This window comes from Podarcis filfolensis (genome assembly GCF_964270895.1).
Source record: "Podarcis filfolensis genome assembly, chromosome: 10".
Classification (NCBI taxonomy): Eukaryota; Metazoa; Chordata; class Lepidosauria; order Squamata; family Lacertidae; genus Podarcis; species Podarcis filfolensis.
Window position 1 is genome coordinate 43,172,864 of NC_139612.1, and position 23,964 is coordinate 43,196,827.

The window sequence follows — 23,964 nt, forward strand, 5'->3', positions numbered from 1 at the left end:
AGCAGCCATGGGAAGGAGGAATTTTATCATGGCTGCAGGAGGGTGGAGGTTCAACCCTTTCCTGGTGCTTCCTTCCCAATATGTGTATTCCCACCGAAAGCTTCTTTTTAGGCATAAAGGGGGAAAATTGGTCCCTGCAGTGCTTCATGCTGAAGATTGACCTCCACCCATACAGCTCTCCTATCAATCCACAAACTGGCTTTGGGAAATGAGAGGATTGCAGTAAATGCACCTTCCCACTTTCCCCAAATGACCCTGCCAGAGTCTTGCAACAAGACAGGATGTCAGGTACTGGCTGTAATATGCCTTTTAGCAATTGCATTATTCAGCAAAGAAACACATTAGCCTAAATCCAAATCAGTTATCTGCTAGCTAGCAAGACTTAGCTTATGGCTCAAAGTCTAAATTTCATCCTGTTAAAGAGTAAAGGTGGCCATGATAATAGTGCAAATTGAACCAACAGAGTATGAACAATTAATTAAAGGGTGTTGATGGGTTTGCCATAGTCTCAGGAGTCACCCAAAGGGCATTCCAAGCAATGTTTCCTCTGAGATGTATGAGAGGTTACTCAGTGATGTATGCACCACAGCAGTTGGTAGCAAGGCAGAAAGAAGCTTGGCACCAAGTGAAAGACGCCTGGCACCCGGCTGTGAATAAGGAGGACATGGCAGAAAAGCAAGGCGCTGTGCTGCAGACAGTGCAGCCCTTGGCTGCGAAGCAAAAGAGGCTGGCACACTAACAAGGATGATGATGCAGTCGATAGCTGAAACAGAAGCAGCACGGAGGGGAAATGTTGCACATAAGAGCAATAGGCAGTCACCAGTGACAATCAGAGGCATCTGTGACATACTGTCCACATACTGAATAACACATTGCCCTACATCTGACAGCACCATCCACTAAGAACATAAGGGAGTTGGTGGGTTGTGGGAATAACAGAATCCAAGTTGCAGAGGGGCAAATTCTCCTACTTCTATGGAATGATGTTTGGCTAGCAAGGAATCCTTCAAATCTGTTCTTAATCTCTTCTGCCTATCATGAATTGCACAGAAAAATAGGCCACACATTAGTCCTTCCTGTCTACAAATCTAGCTATATGTACACTGTAAAGCTACTCTCAGTCCACTTTATTCAGGTGGCAAATGTGCACCACATGCACACAGGACTTTTGAGCTGTAAAATCAACCTTTCAGAGGGAGCAAAAGTCCTTTGCCACACCCATTGAGCCCCCAACCAAGAGCTTTAAACAGTTTTATACTTGGCAAAATAATAACTCATTCCACAAGGCTTTACTTTTGCTCTCTGCTTACAGCAAATCACAAAAACTAATGCCTGCCTTTAAGATAAAACTATATATATATATACTCCCAGCTCCTGCCCACCTAGTAGTTCGAAAGCACCCCTAAGTGCAAGTAGATTAATAGGTACCGCTTTATAGCGGGAAGGTAAACGGCGTTTCCATGTGCTGCGCTGGTGCTGGCTCGCCAGAGCAGCTTCGTCACGCTGGCCACGTGATCCGGAAGTGTCTTCGGACAGCGCTGGCCCCCAGCCTCTTAAGTGAGATGGGCGCACAACCCTAGAGTCGGACACGACTGGCCCGTACGGGCAGGGGTACCTTTACCTTTACCTTTATATATACTCTCAGCTTCCCTCTCACAAACTACAATGCAAGTGGAGCTTATATCTTAGTAGAGAGAAACATCAGCATCCTCTCTGGCTTTAGTCATGGCTCTTCATGATATTCTACACATTCTTTATCCAGAACAGAACTCCCCATGTCCAGTTCTTACACATTTGCTCATATGGTTAGATGGAAGGGTCACAGAGTCAATAAAAGGGCATGGCTTGTTCCACAACCCTGTATATATTCTGGGACGTGATCTCTATAAAGGCAGTTGCCCTTGCCTTTGTTGTAGAACAGTTAGGTCACACAAGAGTGGTTCTATGGTCCAGAGAGAGGGAGGGGCGCAAGATTCCCCCTGCCCCTAGGCAGCACCCTGCGATTGGGGCTTGTACAAAGGGAGAATTGAACTTGAGCTAGGAAGATTGCAAATCATTGTTTCAGATGCTGCTACTAAAACAAACAGATTGGATTGACCTGCAAATTGCTACATAAATGAAAGGCACACAATAAGCATTACATAACATTATGGTAAAAATCAGTACAAATAAAGCTAATTAACTGGCTAGAGAACTGGTCAACCAATAGATTTCAATTACCAGTTTTCCATGGGAAGATATTATTAAGCAAAGTTATTTCCAAATCAGTAAGAATAATACAAAGGCACAATTCAAATTCAGATGCTTTTAACTGAAAAGGCAAATTGTTGGGCTGAAAGGCTACCCTGAACCCCACTTTACTTTAAAAGATGGTCAGGCTGGCATGCGCCCATATCCCCACCCCAATACACAGTTCAGAAAGCCAAAGAAAACATTAATATCCTTATTCTGCATGTGACAGAAGGGTGAGGGCAGGTCCTTGGGTAACCTGCAGCTGCTGAAGAAAACATCAACTACCACGAGCCCTTTCTTTCTATTTTGTTTTCTCAGGGAAAACATTCTAAGGCCATTGTTTTCCACACCACTATTGGTAGCCTAAAACACATGAACTTGATGCTAAGAACATTTGAAAATGACCAAAATAAAAGGAGCAGGTGAGGATTATGTAACGCAGGAACATCCCTTAATGCAGTGAAGGGGGGGTGAGGAGGCACCTCTCTACAAACAATGGGCGGAATCCAGCACAAGGAGTGCTCAATGGAGCTTGTGCGAGAGAATATTCTGGTAGGTTGTACTCAGCATAAACCGTACCTCCCAAATGGAAATCAAACCCTCAGACACCGAGCCTTTGGAAATAAAAGAAGGTCTGTTTCCTTCACCAGGGATAAGGAGATATGAGTCAGGCTGGCTCAGTGAAGAGGGGAGTGAACATTGGCCACTTTGTGGGAGGAGCTCATTATTCTGGCATGGTTCTGCCTCCACTGTTGAAGGCAGTAGGTGTCTGAATACCAAACACTGGGAATCAAGGGTGGGGAGAGGGCTGCTGTGGTCAAGTCCTGCTTTCAGGCTTCCCATAGGCATCTCATTGGCCCCTGTGAGATGCTGGACTAGCTGGGCCACTGGCCTGATCCAGCAGGCTCGCCTTGTGTTTTTGGATAACAAGATCAGGGTCTCAAAAGGGCTGATGTTAGACAACAAGGGCAGTAGCAAGAGGGAACAGGGGAGGGTAAGCATACTAGATATGATTTTGATTTTATTTTGCACTTTTACAAAAGGGTGTTGAGAAAATTAGAGAGGACATAACGATGAGCAACCAACCATATAAAGACTTATGAACAAGATTTCTTGTAATAAGAAGGCAATTTTAAGGTAATACAATGTTAGATGGTTGAAATGAAGGCTGACAAAGTGCATTTGATGGGATTTATGAGGACCCTCATGAAAGAAAGCATGGTGAAAAGACTTTGTGTCCATGCCTCAATTGTCAAATCATGCCAACTGTTTATTAGAGTCAAAAGAACTTTTCCAAGGAGATCACAGATGGTACACTGCTCTGCCGCTACCTGACTAGCTGAAGAGCAATACCAGGTGATTTCAGAAATGTACCTATTAGCATGTGGGTGGCTGGGTAACAACATCTGTCAATTATTTATATTTTAATTAAATATTTAAAATCCTGCCCTTCCTTCAAATAGTGCAGGGTGGCATATCTAGGATAATCCCAATTTCATCTCTCCAAGAGTAGGCCATCTAGCAAGCTTCATGGCTGAGTAAGGATGTGAAGTACAAATCTAACACTCAACTCAGTCTACCACACTAGCTTTACTACCCACAATGAAAGGGTTCTGCTTGGAAAAGAGATGCCATCTTTAGATGCCCAAAATCACACATGCACAGCAAGAGAGCAGGAGGGGGTGAGGTGACAGCCAAAGAAGCAGAGTAGTCTGAACAAAAAAATGAGGTACAAAACCTCAGAAGAGATCTGAACACACTTCAGTAAGGTGGGGTTATGGTCAGATTTGAACATGGGGAGTGAGGCTCTGACATGGGTTTTACGTAAAAGATCCAGAATAACAACCTGCTGTGTAGGAGGAATGTTAGAAAATGGCTTTTCCTTGCAGAAGAAGTAGGTGAAGAAGACCCTTGAACAATGTCAGAGAAAGACACACATATCAAAATGGTGGATGTTACTAACATCCCAGGAAAAGGAAGGGAGAGAAACATGGGACAGCTTTCAGAGGAGAGAGAGGGGAAAAAATAAAGACAGACAATCTAAGGAAAGGGGTAGCCTGGTGTTTCAAACATATAATCTCAAACATGTAATCTCTAGCTATCAATACATGTTCTAATTAAGGAAACTATTAACACCCTTTTCCTCCCCACCCGCCACCAGCCCCCAAACCTCCCCCAACATGAGTCCCTTTCTTAGCACACACATAGAACATCCAGATAAACTTCCCAAACTGGCAAAAGCAACCACTGAAACAACTTCAAACACCACAGACCAAGGAAAACCACAACTCATAAGTCAATTCCCCCTTCCCCATGCCTTTGCTTAATATGGAAATACTGTACATATAAAAAAATTACCCTCTTCCCCCAACCTGAATATAGCTGCTGTAATTAGCTCCTGTACATATGTACACTTATATTTACATATAACCGCAATCAAATAAGCGGATGATATATATGGCACAACATGAATACATAACATTAAAAACAATGTCAGGAAATGTTGCATTGTTTCTGCTTTGATAAAATGCTTTATTGTGACTAAAAAGAGTCAAAAATGTTTGCTGAAATATATTGATTTTGATGTTTGAGATGTGTCCATACATACTCAGGCTTTTTGCTGAAGTTATGTGAGACCTACATATATATTATTCAGCTTTTTAGTATGTGGTGTGTGTGTGTGTACACACAAACACCAGTGTTTATGAAAGAAATGCAGTTAACTCAGTATGGAATAGGTCGGACCTTCCAAGAACTTAACTGTGGTATTCATTACAACCACTTGTGATAGGTTAAATAAATTAAATTATGAATAACTGATAACACAGATTTTATCTTGAGCCCAGCTCAGATGATTGAATTGGCATGATGGGCTTGCTGACCAAATGGATCCAGCTCAGTCTGACATGTGGTCAAATCGTTGCATACCCCACAGCTTCACAGATGGCATGACATGTGAGCTGGGTATGGTATTAAGCTTTACCACGGGCAGACCTGAACCTGGATCCACTCACTCCACCAACTCATCATGGAGGAGGGCAATTTAATTTGAAGCTTATGGGGGTGCCCTTTGTCTATGCCCCTCCTTGGCTCACTGGTCTATCACCAAGCTGGTCTGGTTGTGTGAAGTGATCTTCCATCTTCATAGCACTGCTTTGTTGTTTTTAACTGGACTTTGCTAATAGAGAATATTCTAATTTTGTCAAGATGTACTCTACACTAATTCACATTATTGTCAACAATAAAGGGAATTTGGTAACATTCAGAGGCTGGAAAGGGCGGGCCTTCAAAGTATTTAAAATAAAAGTTTTTAAAATGTGGTGGTTTAGTTTGAAGTTTGTGTGGATGGGTGCCAGAAATGGAAACCCATCCATAATGAAAATGATGCTATATGTCTGGATCTATAACTGGCGGTTATAACCCTAACCAACTTTTCCAGTGGTGAGGGTGTAGGGAATATTAAGAACAGAATTATGGCTTGGAAGCCTATTTGGCTACAAACTGGAAATAAGCCCTTGGGGGACAAAGCTAGTGTCCCACTAATTACTTTCTTCATATTCGAGCAGCGTCCAGAAGTAGAGTGGACGTTTTCCACTTGGACAGACCTGGTATGTTCAATATGTAATTGTAGGGAAGCACTTATGGGAGAGGATGCAAAATGCAAGCTTGAGGGGTTGAGGTCCTCTTCTATTGTTGCCAGGAACTTCAGGGCCCGATCTTTCAGGTAGCTTCATGCGCATATATCTGATGGATGTGATGGAATGAAACCAACACAAGCCCCATTTGGGAGCAGGTGGGCAATACGGAGTACAATCATGAATATAGGCTGCCAGCTCTTTTGGACAAGAAGGGATACGGCCATGCTTGATTTAAGCAAACTCATGAGGCATACATGTTTGTTCTGACAACATCCTGGAACAAAATAGTTCCTCTGTGCAACTAGCCTCTGATTATCCTAACGATGACTGTATTTAGGAATGATGTAGATTTTTATTAAAGGAATTTGAAGAAGAATTCCCAGTGGCAGGAAGTGGGTTGTAAGAAACTGCCGGAATACCTGTGCCCAAATTGGGATTGTGTTGGATTTTGGCAAGTATGAGAGATACTAGTTGATTTACATGTGCAAGGGAGTATGGGGTGGGGATGGAGAGGGGCAGTATACTTTTAAAAACCTGTAGATTAGTGCTGATGCAGGGACAACCCATTTTCTTTGATATGTTTGTGTCATGCATAATACCCCACTCACCAAATTTATGGAGCACCACACATTATGGCAGGATATAACATAACATGGTGTATTGCTACATTGGCAGACATACCACCTCCATTAAAGAATGCCAGAATAAGTGGTCCGGCAGCATGCCATACAAATGTCTAACAGCATGGGAAGTCTGCCATTCCCCCACCCCACCCCATCTTTTCCTCCTTTATACCATAACATTTATTACATACATATTGCCATGGCTCCAGAAGTATGAGCATTTAGAAAGTATTTCAATATATCCTCCCAAAAGACATTAATGGCAAGATATGCCAGACTGAAAAAAAAAACCATACCAGTTACACTATGTATGTTCAGGTACAGAACCACTCACCCATGCAAAACAAACACCCTTAGTTCATGGTGGGGGGGGGAATCAATGTTATGAAATGACAGAAATATTAGGAACACACCCCATTTTTCTAAGAGGAAGAAGAAACTGGGTTTCTGAGCTGATAAACATTCACTTTTGTTGGCCTCTCGTACAAAGTCTCATGTATTTTTTTGGCAAGTTAAGCAACCAACATCACAGCCTCCATTCTAGCATAAACAGCACCTGCTGCTAAAATTTCCTGTTATGTTCACTCGATTATTTTTAGTGAAATAACACTCGGAATTTTAAATTACAAAATTGTAATCAGTGTTCCAAGAAGTGTGTGTGTGTGTGTGTGTGATCCAACCAACCCTTTCCCTCTTGGTCAAATTTCAAGAGAGATAAAAATGTATGTTTCAAATGAAAGAGAAGGGGAAAGAAAGCCAGAGGCTCGTTTCATGTGTCAAGGCAATACACAAGACACCTGCAAATGGATTGTTGTTGAAAGTCCTCCAACATTTCCTGTTATCCTTAAGCAGACAATTTTCACACTCTGTGCACACAAATTAACATTTGTAAAGCACTTTTAATATTATCAAACCTAAACACTATAAATGTAAACATGTCATTCAACGTTTAAATTGAGCTAGGGTCAGAGAAAAAGGTTATAAGAAAATGTGAACCATAGTGAACCGTCATCCAAAACAAAGATCTGGAATCATTCTGAGAGTTCAGTTAGCATCTTTTTGGTTTGTTTTTCAGTTTAATTTTCTCCGAAGTACCATTCTCAACTGTATTTGGTTTCAGCTGAGGGATGGGAATACTGACATAGCTGCCAAAGGCAGGCTTAATCAGTAGGATCAAACCCAGCTGCTTAATAAACCTTAAGAAGTACTAGTAAACTGAGATTTCCCAGTCCCAAGGTTTCCAAGCCAACATTAACTTTGGAGAAGTCCCTGTAGTGTTGGGTGATGATCTAAACTGAACATTCAAAATGATGGTTTGCTTCATCACCAAGGGAAAACAGCACAATGCCCAGGACCCAGATTCCAGAGAAGGGTTATGGTATGGAGTTTAGAATCAAGCAAGGGAGATATAGTGTGCTTCCATTAGAACATGAAAGCCCTGCTAGCAAGGCTAGAGGTGATCTAATATATTTTCGAACCATGAAGAAAAAAGGTGGCAGGTGTGTAGATAGAGGTATTCAATGCATGCAGTTTTCTCTCCTTCTCCCCCATTTTTAACAGCCTGGGCCCACATCAAACAACTTCCAGACACATCGCCTGAAAGTTGCAGGGGTGGGAGGACAACCTAAAATCCCTCTTCTCTCCAAACCTGAATATTCACAAGAAGAGAAGCACTAGTTTGTACAAAATGTAATAGAAAAGAAAACCATATTTACAAATGAAATGAATGCCTTCTCAACTGCTCTTGTCAGAGGGTTCACTCCATGTTCTGCAGACTGCTAAGCAAGCATTATTTTCTTTACAGGAGAAAGAGAGGAACAAAAAGGCGTTCTACTCCTCCAACCATAGAGAGGGCATCCCTCCTTCCATAACTTGCTTAGTAAATCCAGAGGAGGTGGGGGAATCCGATTTCACAAAATGTTCAGGCCCTTCCTCCTGGCCTCTGCCTACCAAAAAAACAAGGCCTTCAGTTGGCTTAAATGCAAGAAAGGTATTAAGATAAAGCCAAGTAGGGTATGGTTGGAAGGATACACGAGAAGAGAATCAGCTGCAGGAAATGTGGCTCAAAAAAGAATGGCTGCTTCCAAAGCTCAGGGCCTGTGCCTGTCCATGCGTTCAGTTCTACTGCAATGTGCCCAAGATAGCCGAAGAGCACTTTTCACAGTCCTTTCCAGTTAGGAAAGCAGAACAACAGACCCATGAAAAAGTGAGGTGCTTTGCCACATTTTTGGGAAGCAACAATGGACCTGTTGCCCTTACCTGAGGGTTCCTGCTGTAAACGAAACAATATCGCTTCTAACAAGTGTCTCATTTTAACTTGCATTTACAGTTATTCCTCCTTGGTAGCCAAACTGCTGTTATCAGTACTATATGCACTGAGGACAGGGCCAGAACAACTCTCAAGATGCTAAGTGATATCGCTTTTGCACTTTTGAACCTGCCGGTCCCCTTCACAACAATATTCCCCACATCTTTCCAACTCTGCTCTCCAGTCGTCACCACAGCATCTGTAGGATCTGATGATTCATCTCCTCATGCCCTGTGGAAGACAAGCCGTGTATTTCCACAACACTATAATTATCAAATATAAGAATATATTCAATAAATACACATATACACATGTCTGAGTTGTGCTGGCCCTATTCCCACCACCACCACCACTGCCTTCTTCCACTTTCTACTCAGAGGAAATACAACATCAGCAGAGAAAGCCTTTCCATTATTCATCTTGCTCGTGTTGCATGATATGCTAGAGGAGGGAGCAATGGCTGAGCCTTCTCCCTGCCAGATTAAATTCATCAGAACAACTGTGGAGCTTGAGTTGCCAGCCCTGCTCTTCTTTTCATTCACTGCCCTTTATGTTCCCTTGCATTGGAAAGGTTTGCTCTGCTGGGTTTGTCTACTAAATATCGTAGCAATAAGAAACTCATGTTGTTACGATGGTTCGTGTCAATTAATTTTCACATTTAAGCTTGTGCATAAACCAACCCATATTTGATATTTCACCATTTCAAAATTAACAAGTTGTTCATGAGTAGCACAAAACCTGCAACAAAACCTCCCCTGGGACCCCAACATTTGAATTTTCCCAAGACTTTTGCTGAAAGTTTCACTGGCATTCGCTTTTATCATTCCAATTCGTCTTTCAGAAGTGACCTCACTGGGTTACTGTTGACTGGACTACTGGCTAGATCTGCATACATATCAAACCTCCCCTCCCCCTGGTAAATATACCAAGATTTCAATACATGTTTATCTTCAGTATATATATATATGTATATGTATATATGCAACTCCATACTTCAGCCTTTAACCCACAGAGTCTTCACAAAAGAACTGAATGATTTTTTGCATGTAATCAACATAAAATGCATTAAGTTGATCCCACACTATTCACGTCCCATCAATTTTGCTTAAAAGTACATATGTAAGAAGACCTGTATCTTCTTCATGCCCATTCTATCTCTTCCATTCTCCGCCTCAGGCCACCTTCTCGTATCTGTACTAACCATCACAGTTTGGCGCCAAGAAAACCCCAAACTCTGCGGCTATTGCTCCCACTCGTATGCTGGCCTCTCCTCAACCATGCCTTTGCCTTTCCCAACTGTGAAAACACAAGCTAAGCTACTAAGCTCTGACATGTGATGGCCAGGAATGGAACTGTGAGTGGAGAAATGAAAAGAGATCATCGGGGATGGGGGATCTGGGGAAAGAAAGAGGTGGCACTTCGCATCAGCGCTGCCTAAGCAGAACTCCAATACTCCACAAAGAAAAAAAGAGTAGCAGAAGAGTAGCAAATGGGAACTAGGTCTGAACCCACCACCTGCCCCTCCCACACGTTGCATTTCCAGCACCATCCCCTCCCATGCTTTTCCCCATCACTCAGACATCAGACTCAATACTGGAAAGTTTCTCATAAACATGCCCGTTGCTGGAGCCATTGAAAGCCCTGGGGTTTTTGTTGTTAGGCACACAGGGGTTGGACTGGTTCCCTATACAGATGTCCTTCTGGAAACGGGCTGGCACAGCCCCATGGAGGGCCGAGACCACCGGCTTGTTGGTGGTGACAATGGCTCGGAAGTCTGGCCTGGCCTTGGGCCCTCCTGCCACCACAGGCTGCCTGAAGAAATAGGATTTGCTGCCGTGGAGCAAGCACTGGTCATCCCCAAAAGTGGGGATGAAAGGGTTTTGAGTGACCCGGTCGGGGTAGAGCGACTTGCTGAGCATATAACCACCACTAATGCCAGGATTGTTGTGGTGGTGGTGGCTGGTGGCGGGCACTGAGGACTTGTTGTTGGCAAAAGTGGACTCGCTGGCTGGCATCTCAAACATGTGGGCATAGGGGCTTCCCTCCAAAAAGCGGCCCTTGTCCTTCAGGCTGACGCTGCGGGGGGCCAGGGCGGCGTCTTCCTTCTGCAGATCCACAAAGGTGTCGTAGGAGTGCTGCCGGCGTAGCTTGTTGCGATTCTTCTTCTGCACCTTGGAGGCAGAGTTGGAAGGGCTCTGAGGATACTTGGTAGTGGAGGTGCTGGTTGCCACGGGCACAGGAGCAGATGGCTGATCCAGCTCTTGGAGGGAGTTGTCCTCACTGATGTCGTAGAGGTTTCCGGCCTTCTTGCAGGCTTCACACCGGATGCATGGCTGGCGGGTGGAATTCTGCCCCACCACGGTCGGAGTGTAGTTATGCAGCTTTGATGGGCAACTGCGGCAATAGTTAGCGCCAGGGCGTTCCTCCCAATCAAGATTGGTGAGGTTTTTCTCCCATGGCGCTGGTACCCCACTCACAACACTGTGCTTGTGCTCATTGTTTGCTCCAAACTCCCCCGACCCGTGTTTGTGGTGGGTCCTGTTAGTACATGTCCCTGCTCCCCCTATAGTGTCACGCTTGAAGTCATCTCCCCGCTCTTTATAAATATCCGTCAGATCCACATGTTCCCAGTGCGGTGAGTTCTCCTTAGCCCGGAACTGGTCCAAATAGAAATCCCGTAGCCCTTCCTTGTCCCTAAAGTAGCGCTTGTGGTCAGGGGAACGGGGACGCCGGCGATAGGCCAGTTCAATCTCATCAAACTCTCTCCGTGACTTGGCCGAGGCTGGCCGCTTCTTTAGACTATCTTTATACTGCTGTTTTCGCCGCTTTGCAGCGTTGCCCTCAATGTTGCCATAAGTCACAGTATGAGTCGATATGTCCGAGACATCTGAACGGATCAAATCATCGTGTGCCCCTCCACCGCTGTATCGGTCACTCTTGAAAGACAACTTGCCATAAAGGTCACCTAACTGGCCATGTTTGGCCGGCGGCAAACCGATATCTAATGGCTTCTTACTGAGAGATCGAGGCTGTGCGGAGAAGGGTGGATTATCACAGTCATACAGTCCATCGATGGAGCTGGCGCTCCCTATGCTATGGGGGCGATGGTGGTGATGATAATGGTCTTGGTAAACATTGCTTTCTTTCAGCTGCAGATTACCAAAGGTCCTTTCCACCTCACTAATATAATCACTGAAGAGGTTTTCCTCGCAGGGGGGGTTGTTATAAGACTTGCAGTCGGAGTGAGTGAAGCTACGGCGGTGCTCAGAGATATCGTAGACAGAGGATTCGCGACGGATAAAATCCAGGGCACTTTGTGGTGAGCCATTGACACCTGAAAGGTTTGCCATGTTCTTTGCTGTTCGGAGCAGGCGCAAAATGTTGGAATGGGTATTGTTCATGGTGGCAGTGGGGGAGTTCATGGAAGAATGGCGGTCCTCGATAGCCACTCCATGGATGCAGCTGTAAATACCCTGCAATGGGGGAAAGCAAAGGGAGGTTAGCAGAGGAGCATTCCAGCAGGGGAGATGCAGAGCTTGGAGGACTGAGACAAAGAACCTTGTCCTTTGCTAAATAGGATCCTCAGTGGGATATCGTTGGGAGATGAGACAATCTAGACACTATCATAATGGTTCTTCCACTTTTAATCTTCCTCCACCTTTGCCCCTCTATCCCTTGCCCTTTCATTATTAAATTGAAATAAATCTAGAAATTTATTCAGACCTTTATTGAAGTGGTTTGGTTTTTTTAGACATGGTTGCAGATGTTTCTTACAGATCAGATGCTCAGAGTGCTGTGGTCAGGAGTACTGTTTAAGGGTTACACCTTAAGCACTAGCTGCAGGATTTGATCACTGTTTTCCAATGCCCTGGTAAGCGCTTCAGACAGTTTGTAATCATGCACATGAGATTATTCTGAATCTCCAACTACTGCAGATAGGCCATTAGACAAGCCTTTGATCCACAGCACTTGTTTACATTTAGTTTCTAGGCATGATTCAAGGTGATACTTCTTACTTAGAATACCTAAAAGAGTCCAACTCCTTCCTTTGCAAATATTCTTTAGCTTACAGATTTTGGAAACGGGTCTGAGGAAACATATAACCAGTCAGAAATTTGAGGCTGTCAGGACATGACTTTTAGAGGTACAACATATTGGTTCACTTGGCACAGTTTCCTGACCCTCTGCATAGCCTCTAGTCATTGTTATTCATCTTGATTACAGACTCTGACCCACAATTGCTGTATGAGTTCCAGCTCTTTCTCCCTAGTCCTGATAAAGAATTGTATAAATTAGGAAGTTGTACAAAATAGATTTTCCCAACCAGAATTATGCTGTCTTAATACTTTGTCTGAGTTTGACTTTTCTGGTCAAAGAATTCCGCATTTTAAAAGCATCCTAAAAATGGATCAGAGTTTTACAATTAAGAGCCTAGTCTGTTAAGCAAAGAAAGTAATGATGAAAAAATCCACATTTTAACAATGAACATTTACATTGTCACCTCCAAATCATCTTTAATCCTAGGAACTCAAACTGATGAATTTATTAAGTAAAAGGCAGCTAATGCAGGAGCATCTGATTCCTTAGTGCAGCATCACACAATGTAATAATATTGGCTGGGATCTGTCAATGCAGCCTTGTGCAGTTCATAATCTCTAACTGGACAGAGAAATGAACTTTCTTGTATGTTTTCCACAGCTCACGAATTGGAGTGATAACTAGTAGCAGGGCCTTCTTACTGGTGGTGCCCTGGCTATGGAATGCCACCCCTCAGGAAGTTCTGCTTGCCCCTTAATTGTTTAGTTTTTGCTACTTTGAAAACTCATCTCTTTCTGCAAGCATTTGGAAATAATGGGATTTTTCAGGCTCTGATCTAATGATAGCTGCTGTTTTAATGTTTTTAATGTAGTAATATAATTGTGTGTTTGTGAGTGTGTGTGTGTGTGTGTGTGTGTGAGTGAGAGAGAGAGAGAGAGAGAGACAGACAGACAGACAGACAGACAGACAATTTGTTGTGTAGCTATTGTATGCTGCCATGAGATTGTTACTGCTGAAGGGAGATAAAAAAAATCTACTAAATAAATAATAATATTTGAAATAATGAAAGGGAAAGAATTCTGGAATTCAAGGAAATTCATACAGAAATTATTTGCTAGAGAGAAAGTTTCTGATCTAAGTGTCCTTTGTTTCTGTCAGTAAAATCTACTCAGAAACATGGAAGGGGGGAGTTACCTAAAAGTCAGAGTTCTACACAATGTTCTGCTCCAAAGAAACCCCCCTTCTTGTTTTGAGTCTTTCATTATGCTTCTCCAAGACATTTACTCTGTTCTTTCAGATAAATTACCAAGAATTACAGAAAACCTTTTCACACCTTGTTGAAGAAGTGGCTGAGGCTACTGTCCCAAGAATTTAGATTCTCCCAACCTTTCAAAGTTCCATTTTCTTTTCCTAGATTTTCTCTCTCAAGGCCAAATGCCTCTTACATAGAGGCCAGAAATGACAGCCATAGGCACAAGGGGAAGTAATGAGAAAGGCTAGTTTGAGGTCTAGAAGCATAGTAGATAAAATTGCTGAATAATAAAGCTCCAGGCCTGAGTTGACTTGGATGGAGGGAACGGTCGTGATGGTGGCTTTCTTTCCTTGAGACTGAAAGTACTCACCCTGCTGATGGAGAAGACAACGCCAGGTTTGCCAGAGCAAACGCCCATAAAGCAGTGGCGGAATTGCCAATAAAAGAGATGTTCACAGATGAAGGTGATGAGGCTGAGGGCCATGGCTGCTCCCAACATATAGAAGACTCCGGCCATGTTATCAATGTCCAGCTGGCTGCTCATTACCTCATTCTTCTCATTATGGCAGATGCCAGTGAGCCAGAGAGCTTCTAGCTCCTCCATCTCACCTGGAAAAGATGGGTGGGAAGGAATCAGAGTGAACAGTGGGTGAGTTTTAAGCGCAGCTTTTCCTCTCATGAGCCACTATTTAGAAAGGAAAGGTGCTGCCCAGGGCTTGTTTTTCAGCTGGAACTCACTGGAGCTCAGTTCCAGCACCTCTCTGGTGGGCGCCATTGCCATTCTAAGAGAACAAGGGAGGCATTCATGGTGAGTTCCGGCACCTCTTTTTCTAGAAAAATAGAACTGATCCTCCCTAACCCTCCAGTCCTCGAATTTCATTTCCACTTATGTTGGATTTACCTAGCCGGAAAACTATACTGGGGCAGTGGGGTGGTGGGTCCACATGTAAACTTATTTTTAATAAATAGCTACAAAGTAGACTAGCCACAATACACCAGAAGTTCATAGTACGGGTGAGTAACAAAAAAATGGTAGCATTGCAGCTGACTAGTTGTTGTTGTTGTCTTAGCATTAGTGGTAAGTAGGGGATAATAGCTTCACTCAATGGAGACACACTCCTAGTTCCTCATCCAGATCACTTACCATCACCAAAGAGCTGTAGGATTGCCAGATCCACTTGCCGCTTCCAGCCTGAATTCTTCTGGATGGCAATGCCGTAGCCCGTTGAAGCAAAGACCTTCCCACTCCCAATTGTCACCAGCTTGCAGCCTTCATCTCTGCCAGCCATGTAGTTTAGCACAGCTGCATCATAAATAAAAGCATCCAGCTTCCTGCATGATGTCAAGAAACAAGAGAGAATGAAGTAAAGAGAAGAGTCTGTGCAGACCTAAATCATTATGTGATGCTGAAGGAAGTTGAGAACTCCCATGTGACCTCACAGAGGAAGCCAGGCTGAACAATTGCTTGGGCACAATCAACATTGAGATGAGGGCAAGTTGTAGCATCACCACACAAATCCGCAACATCTTCCAATGGATCTAAACAGGGTGCTAAACTGTAGCTCTCCAGACATTGGTGGATTGCAGCTCCCATTAGGCGCAGTCAGTATGGCCAATGGTCAGAGATGATGGGAGGCTAGCAACATTTGGAGAGCCACAATTTACTTAACCTTAATTTAAAGATGCCTATGCAGCCCATGTAAACCATTTCATTTATGACTGAACAATGCTTTCTTCTTCAGTTTGTGAATTCAGCAGCATTCCTACCTCAACTATGTTAAGGCAGCCCTGTTCAGGGAAGTTTTTAATCTGTGATATCTTAGTGTATTTTTGGTTTTCTATGGAAGCCGCCCAGAGTGGCTGGGGAAACCCAGCCAGATGGGCGGGGTACAAATAATAAATTATTATTATTATTATTATTGTGAATTACATCATCATCAACCTTTTATTCGACCGTCAGTCAGAAAAAAGTACATTTGTCAATACACAGTTAAAACATGTTGTGAATTAAGAAAGCAAAGCAGACCATTTCCTCAACCAAGCAGCTGGAAAGATAGCATTAACCAAAATGTAATTACTCAAATTAGCTTCAGCCAGGACCCCTGCTTATGGGAAGAATCCCATAGGCATCTTTAAAGATGACAAGTGGTTAGGAGATCAAGTTATGTCTCCCTATGAGGGCAGTAACTTTAGCTTTATGGGGTCCCACTAACCTCAAATGAAAGAAGAAAAAGAATCAGTGCCCAATCGGAAAAATAAATTACTAGTCCCAGCAATAAGGGTGTGTTTGCGCCAGCTACATTTTGAAGCATTCAAAGATAGAATTGCTGCCTTGTTCTGTTGCACCATGAAGCTTTTCCTGTCTTCATTGCTCAAATACTTCCACATGGATTTACATAATGTGTAGTTTGCCTTTATATGAGTAGAAAGGGTGGCATAGTGATATTCCCTTCCCCTCCCCCTCAAACAAGAAAAATAGACCCAAAGCTACCCTGTCTGGTCACCTGGAAATTATCCTTACTTGTTACAGGTTATCAGGTGAGTAGCAGCCTAGCATGACAAATAAAAACTTTAATTTGCATTCTCCAGGGAACAAGCTGTGTATAGGCAGTCCTCCCTCCACCAGTAGAATAATCTGATTTCTGGGCAATGTAGAGGAGGAAGAGGAGAGATAGGAATTAATAACCTCAAATGTAATGGAAAAATCATAGCTCGCCAGGTGGGTCAGAAGGTTTCTGGGACAGCAGCAGCTGCCCCCAAAAAGAAATTTGTTGAGAAATAACTTAAGTCACATGGCAAGCCAGTTACATAGGTGCAGAAGTTGTATGGAGCCTTTGCAAAATGGTTCAGTCATGGTTCCCTGGCACCCAATAATTTAAAAGTTCTATTCAGGCAACCTGAATCATGCCTTGCAGCAAAGCATAAGTGGGGCCCTTACCCTCTCCCATTATAAAATGTGCACTGACTAGCTGTACCCTAGTATCCACATCTGCAGGGAGGAAGCCTTTGAGGCACAGCGTGACATGTGAAGGCCTCTTCCTTGCAGACATTTGTGCTTTATGTGCAGATGCCAAAGGCATAATGGAAATATATTCGTTGTATGCAAAAATGACAGCTATTGAACATAGAAGACCCCAAAGAGGTGCTGTGATTCTCCACAACTGGTTTTTACTCAGAAAATTGCTATTCTGTCACTGATGATCTAGACTCCTTCATAAAACACCTGTGTCATCAAGAGCAGGGTTAGTCAGTGTAGTCCTGCTCCCAGTTCATACGCGGATACAGAACACGAGCTGAATCAATGGAATAGGGCTACCTGTGAGTTTACACAAGTATAGTATGTGTGTGGAAAAGATGCAGCCCTCATATAAAAGTAGTTAGGATCCCCAACTTACTAATATTTTTATATAGCAATTAACATTAGGGATTAAGATAATATCATAGTTATTTCAATAATAAAGAATTTTAGGTGATGTCTGGCCACAACTATTGCATTGCAGCTTAAGGCAGTATTTCCAGCAGCTAATCTGCTTTTCAGAAAGTCTGCATTGATGCAAGAAGGGGAAGAATCATTGTTATATTACTTGCACATATCTAACCAAAAAGAACAAAAAATAATACTAATTGATGAGATAAATTGTTCTTGACAACGTTGTGGTACATGGATTATATGCAATGTTTTAGCAGCAGGAATATTAGGGAGAAGATTCTTCAAAATCCCAAGAGAATTACACACACAGGTTTACATTAGCAACCTTAGAAAAGGCAATCTCACCCTGTCTTTAATGAGGATAGCGCATCTCCCACCGATCTTTGGTTGAACTTCACCATGTAGGCGTGCATCAGTTCGTAATTGTTGCGAATGTTCCTCTCTGTACTGCCATTAGGAACTGTCCCAAAGCGGAAAGGTGGTGAGAAAGCATTTGGGTTTTGGAACTGGAGAAAAAGAGAGAAAGAAAAGCTCTCAAGTTGTTTTCTCAGTGGTTATTTGAGAAAGAACCAGATTTTCTGGGATATCAAGTTGGTAGTTATTTCAGAGCTTTAATGGCATGTTGGCAACCAGGCCACAGCATGCCATGCATAAGGACTGTAATCCAAGAAAGCTATACATGTTCATGAAGGAGAACCATGCACGATGCAGTAGCTTTATTTGATATTTTCACTGTAACACTTTCTACTGCCAAAGAGACAAGAGGCTGAATTAAAAAGCGGTACAGCGATTCCACTATCAAAACCAAAGCAGGGGAAACAGTGAAATCACCTGCTGTATTTGCAACCACATACAATGTATTTCAACTGTAATATTTGTTTTAAAGCTGACACAGAGCAAAATTTTTCCCTAAATAGAAAAATATTTTCTACTACACTGTTGAAATTATCTTCAAATGTGATTGCCAATCCTGAGATGGCAGACGGAATGACTAGCCATTTTAAAAAAATCTACACACAAAAGAACATTCTAACTTATAATAGTGGTATGCAGATGAAGAAATGCAGCTATGCAAGTATAAGTAGGCTTAGACATCCTGGATAGCTCAGTTGCTTAGAGAATACGATAATGCCAAGGTTGCAGGTTTGGTCCCCATATGGAACAGCTATATATTCCCGCATTGCAGAGAGTTGGACTGAAATGATCCTCAGGGTCCTTTCCAACTCTACAATTCTATGATTCTATGTAGAATGCTCACGATTCCCATTGGCTGAGTCCACTGGCGTTACCAGTCTCAGGGAGCAAGTTTAGACATGCATAACAATATCCATTAGTCCACCTTTTTACTTTCTCCTATATAAATTGATTGCTGCCATTTTTTTTCTAGGGAGGAAAGTAAACTGCTGCATTTGAGGATATTGGTACAGTAAGGGGGCAAAACTCTTCCCCAAAACTGAATGGCCTATCTCATACTTGTTGGGATCTCATTGTGTGTGCAGTGGGGGGTGCAATGAATGTTTGTAAACATAAGTACAATATATTACATACAACCTCATGAGTCTTTAGTATATACAAACTCCCTTCCACTCATGATCATGACCGACATTTTACTTGCCGTTCTCTTCTGGGACCCAAAGGTAATAATAAATAAAGAATATAGAAAAATACAGCTGATACAGAAGGGACACCATAATTACACTGGAACTAAAACTAACAACATCATCTGAAAGCCTACTTGGTCCTAATGATTCTCTGAACATTCAGCTGGCATGGTCTGAAACAGGTGTTGGAAACTCCCCCCCCCCAATGTTGCTGAACTTCAACTCCCAACAATAAGAGCTGGTGACCAGGAATGGTTGGAGTTGAACTTCAGCAACATCTGGAACGCCAGAGGTTGTCTACATCTGGTCTACAATCTAAATCAGTGAGATCCACATGTATCATCCATTTTAATTTGTGTAAATTTAAAATTGCCTGGCATTGAAGTGGAATTGAAAAAATACAGTGACTCGTCTTCCTACTAAACATTATAGCATTTTATGGAAATAATTTCTCAAAGAAATAGTATGATCTATTGCAAGAGCTTCAAGTTATAAGTTCATGAATCAAAAATGTTAATGCAAGATAATGATTTCTTAAGAATGTTTTGCACATTTTCCTAAAGGGGAAGACAGAAGTTTACAAATACTTCTGGGAAGTATTTTCCATATCCACAAGCCCCCTGCAGAATAAGTATGTCTGCGTTAATTCCCTCTGCTGCCTTCACTTTCTTCACATAATGGATTTTGAGTAAAGGGGATTCTAATCCCCGTCTTAATTTGATATGTTGAACAGTTTCCATACATCATCCAGTCAAAAGCACTGCTGTGAGTATTCACACTGTTTAATAATATGCTCTGTGGCTGATTCAGAACAACACTTCTTCAAGCTTCTGTACCCTCCTCTTCATTGAGGACATCATTATCTAGACCCACAGTCAGAAGAGCCTTGAGAAATTCCACTTCAATAAGTTTTGACCCCACCATCAAGATCAGACAAGAGCATTCCATGCACCAGGTTCACTTTGGGCAAATACTGTGTCCGGTAATGGTCATATACATAATCACCACTGTATACTGAAAAAATGCTGAACACCTCTCATATCTCTACATTGTCCTAGTTCCTACCCAGAACATACCACAAGGCCCATCGTCTATGTGAAATTTAATCTGTTTTAGTATTTCAAATTATTGTATGTTCTAATGTAATGCAATTTTTTCCTGATCTTATGGAAGAACTGGAAGAAAGAACAAGATCTTCAGGGTCCTTGCTTACTGTGGGCATTCTTAAGCAGATGATTACAGAGCAAACAAAAGTCATTCAATGAAAAATAGAAGTATTAGAGGAAAAATAGATACAAAATTGACAAGATTAGAAGGAGCTGACAATGAAATGAGGAATGAAACTAAACCAGAGAGGATTGAAATGGAAAATGGGAACAGAAATTACCTAGAGGATTATTTCTCAGATATCCCAACAATACTTGTATGGAATTTAATCATTTTCATTGTGACGGCAAAGTTTTAATCCTTCCCCACCCATGAGTCTGACAAAAATGGCCCTCCACCACAATTAGTATTACAAAAAGGTTCCCATTGGCACTAATGGAGCTTGCTTCCAATGCTGATTGCTGTTTAATGTTGGTGTTCTGTGATTGGGGAGGAAATAGTTAATTGTCCCCACTTTGTGCATTGTGGTTCTAATAAAACACACACCCTCCTTCCATGCTGGGTGGCAATTTTTCAAAAATTTGTAATCCATGCAATTATTGTCTGTTTTGGCTATGAGACAATAATTTCTACCTTCCAGGCTTACAACAGGTGTTAATTAATATAGCAAAGCTAGGGTGATTGTGTTATCCCCAATTACTTGTGTTATGAATGGTCACTTAGCTTATCTTAAGCTTCACACAGAATTTTCACAGACCGCACTTTTTGCAACTCATGGGAATATGGCTCCATCTATAACCTCCACCCACATGTGCATGTGTGGCCACACAACTGAATATAATACTTCATGCATCTGACAAAGTGAATTCTAGTCCATTAAGACTTATGCCATAATACACCTTTTAATCTTTCAGGTACCGCAAGACACTAGGTTACTTTTTTCTGTAGCAGACTCACAAAGCTATTTGTTTCGAAGATGCTTCCAAATCTTTTCTAGGACCGCTGGCATCTCCCTTCATTTGAAGTGATGCTCCTCATTCCACAATGTATTGAACAGACCATATCTAAAGGCAGCAAACTTTAACTGATGGCTACAGTACAGAGAACATCTCACTCTCACTCCTCTTATTTTATTTTGGCAGAAAAGGGTAGAAAATGGGATGGCAGCCATCTTGCAGGCCCCTTGCTGCTCCTGGTAAATTCATCCCTCATAAAACTCTTTTCAGGCTGAACTGCTGTAAGATTTTATATGCTACTTGGTTTACCCAAGTCACAATCAATGCTTTCTGGGGTTTTATGAGCAGTAAACTTTAGCACTGACAATTACGAAAACTCCTTAAAATCCATACACAGAGAAGTAGTGGTGGGAAAAGTGAGCCGAGATGTAAGCCAGGGGCCCAAAATCAGAATTAAGAGGTGGAAATTATGCCAAGGGCTTTCAAGTAAATGGAAAATTCCCTCCTCACTGCTGCAGAGAGGCATTTTGCGTGGCTTAGTAGCTACTTTTGCCAATCTAATAACGGGTACAATGAAGGAGACAGTGAAAGTTGCTTAACAGTCAAACCTGATATTGATATTGTAGCAAAAATATCGCACCACATCTCTGAGCAGTGTGAGATTCCAGGGGTCAGGCACTTACCCGGGGTTTGTGTTTCCTTTAGCAATGGGGCATGGTGGAGAGTGTGGTGTCCTTATGATAATATGGTTTATTGACAAATATATACCACCTGAGCTATGATGGAGGGGCTTTCAGCATTACACACTGAGAGGGTCAGACAGTCAGCCCACATTGCTCTGACACCCGCTTTTTCCAGCTCACAAAATGCAACTATCTTTCCTCTTGCTTACATCAGGCAAAAACTCTTGTCTGAATACAACTGCTCTCCTTCCAACTCTAAAACTCTACTTCAGAAACGGTTTGTCTTCATAAATAATTCTGAGTTGAGAAAGAGGCCCCTCCCATTTGCTCTCTGGCACTGAGCCACTCCCTTTGTCCCAGCTAACGACTCATCATTAGTATGCTATCACCAGGTTGGCCCCTGGCTTGTATTTCAACATGCTAAATTCAATCAGCGCTGGATTCAGGGAGGTGCAGGTGGTTCCCCCACAAAGGGTGCCAAGACGAAACAGCACAAAATTGAGAAGATCCATAATTGAGAAGATCCATTTCGGGTCACCAAATTTTGGCTTTGTACAGAGCACCATATGATGAAAGATGACCAAAGTCTGTCTCTCATTCAGTATCTGGCATCCCAGAATTAGGAGGGGAGTCCAGGAACCCCACAAACTTGTAACCATTGGCGTAGCAAGGTCAGGTGTTATCCGGTGTGGAAAATATCTTGTAACCTCTCCCCCATTTATAACCAGCCTGCAATAATGGTTTGACTCTTTTGGGGAGAGCCAGAATTGTTGAGCTTTTCTGGGGAACGTTTTGGCAGTGGGAAGGCTGTGCACGCAAAAGCCACATTGTCTCTCACAGACGCTGAGGGCCGCACAGCATTTTGTCACCCCCCTCAGAGATGGCAGCTGGGGCGGACCGCACCCAACACACCCACCTTGCGACGCCTCTGCTTGTAACCATATAAACTATGGGCCTATGCGGTGCACACACAGTAAGCTTATCTTACATGGACACAGCAGTTACATGAAAAGTATACTAGGGTTGCCATATTTCAAACAGTGAAAATCTGGACAGAAAAGTATTCCGTATATGTCTGGGGAAATCCAGATGTATGGCATCCCTAAGTATACAACATCAATTCCTACTGTAAAAAACATCAGACTGCCAATGTGTACATATAGTTCAAAACTTAGAGCTCTTTGAAAATAGCTGTGATCCTTACCAACAGGGGTGGTACATTTTTCTGTGGTAATACCAATATCTTCTGCTGACAGAACAGGTAAAATCCCCACCAGTACTGTGCAGAAATGTGCATTAAGGAATGCTGAGGATGGCACGAGTGTTTCTGTGCTGCTAATAGGTGGATGGGGAAAAAACATTTACTGGAATACAGGACATTAAAAAAACTTAGACACGAGAAGCCTGATAAGGTACATTGCACAGAACACAAGAATCCATTGCAAAGGGACAAAATAAAAACCTTTTAGAAAGGCAAAGAAGGCTTTGTACCTGTAAGTCATTCCAAAATCAATAGTACTTAGATGTGCTTTACTCTGCACAGTAGTGGGTAGGTAGGTGTGGGAAGGGGTGTTGGATCACATGTGTTGCAAAGTATCATGCCACATTTTATTACCATATATAAAGTGCAGGCTAAATCCATGATCCCAGCACTCTCAGCCCACTAGGGAATAACCAACGCTACACTAGGAATAACCAACAATAGGCTACATGTATGTTTGCCAAGGTTATGCAGATGACACAACCTTGATGGCAGAAAGTGAAGAGGAATTAAAGAACCTTTTAATGAGGGTGAAAGAGGAGAGCGAAAAATATGGTCTGAAGCTCAACATCAAAAAAACGAAGATCATGGCCACTGGGCCCATCACCTCCTGGCAAATAGAAGGGGAAGAAATGGAGGCAGTGAGAGATTTTACTTTCTTGGGCTCCATGATCACTGCAGATGGTGACAGCAGTCACGAAATTAAAAGACGCCTGCTCCTTGGGAGAAAAGCAATGACAAACCTAGACAGCATCTTAAAAAGCAGAGACATCACCTTGCCAACAAAGGTCCGTATAGTTAAAGCCGTGGTTTTCCCAGTAGTGATGTATGGAAG

At 42.6% G+C, this 23,964-nt stretch overlaps 1 protein-coding gene across 12 annotated transcripts in view; it reads right to left on the reverse strand.

The window, feature by feature from the left end:
- Positions 1–7,271: 7,271 nt before the first annotated feature.
- Positions 7,272–23,964, reverse strand: part of GRIN2B (glutamate ionotropic receptor NMDA type subunit 2B) — a 291,546-nt gene continuing 274,853 nt past the window's right edge. For all 12 annotated transcript variants that reach the window (XM_083573738.1, XM_083573744.1, XM_083573745.1 and 9 more), the window contains 4 exons: positions 17,867–18,027; positions 15,236–15,423; positions 14,462–14,700; positions 7,272–12,274 (listed from right to left, as the gene is read on the reverse strand). In XM_083573738.1, the coding sequence (XP_083429864.1) occupies positions 10,376–12,274; positions 14,462–14,700; positions 15,236–15,423; positions 17,867–18,027 (2,487 nt within the window). In that variant the 3' untranslated portion in view covers positions 7,272–10,375. The remainder of the gene's footprint in view (positions 12,275–14,461; positions 14,701–15,235; positions 15,424–17,866; positions 18,028–23,964) is intronic.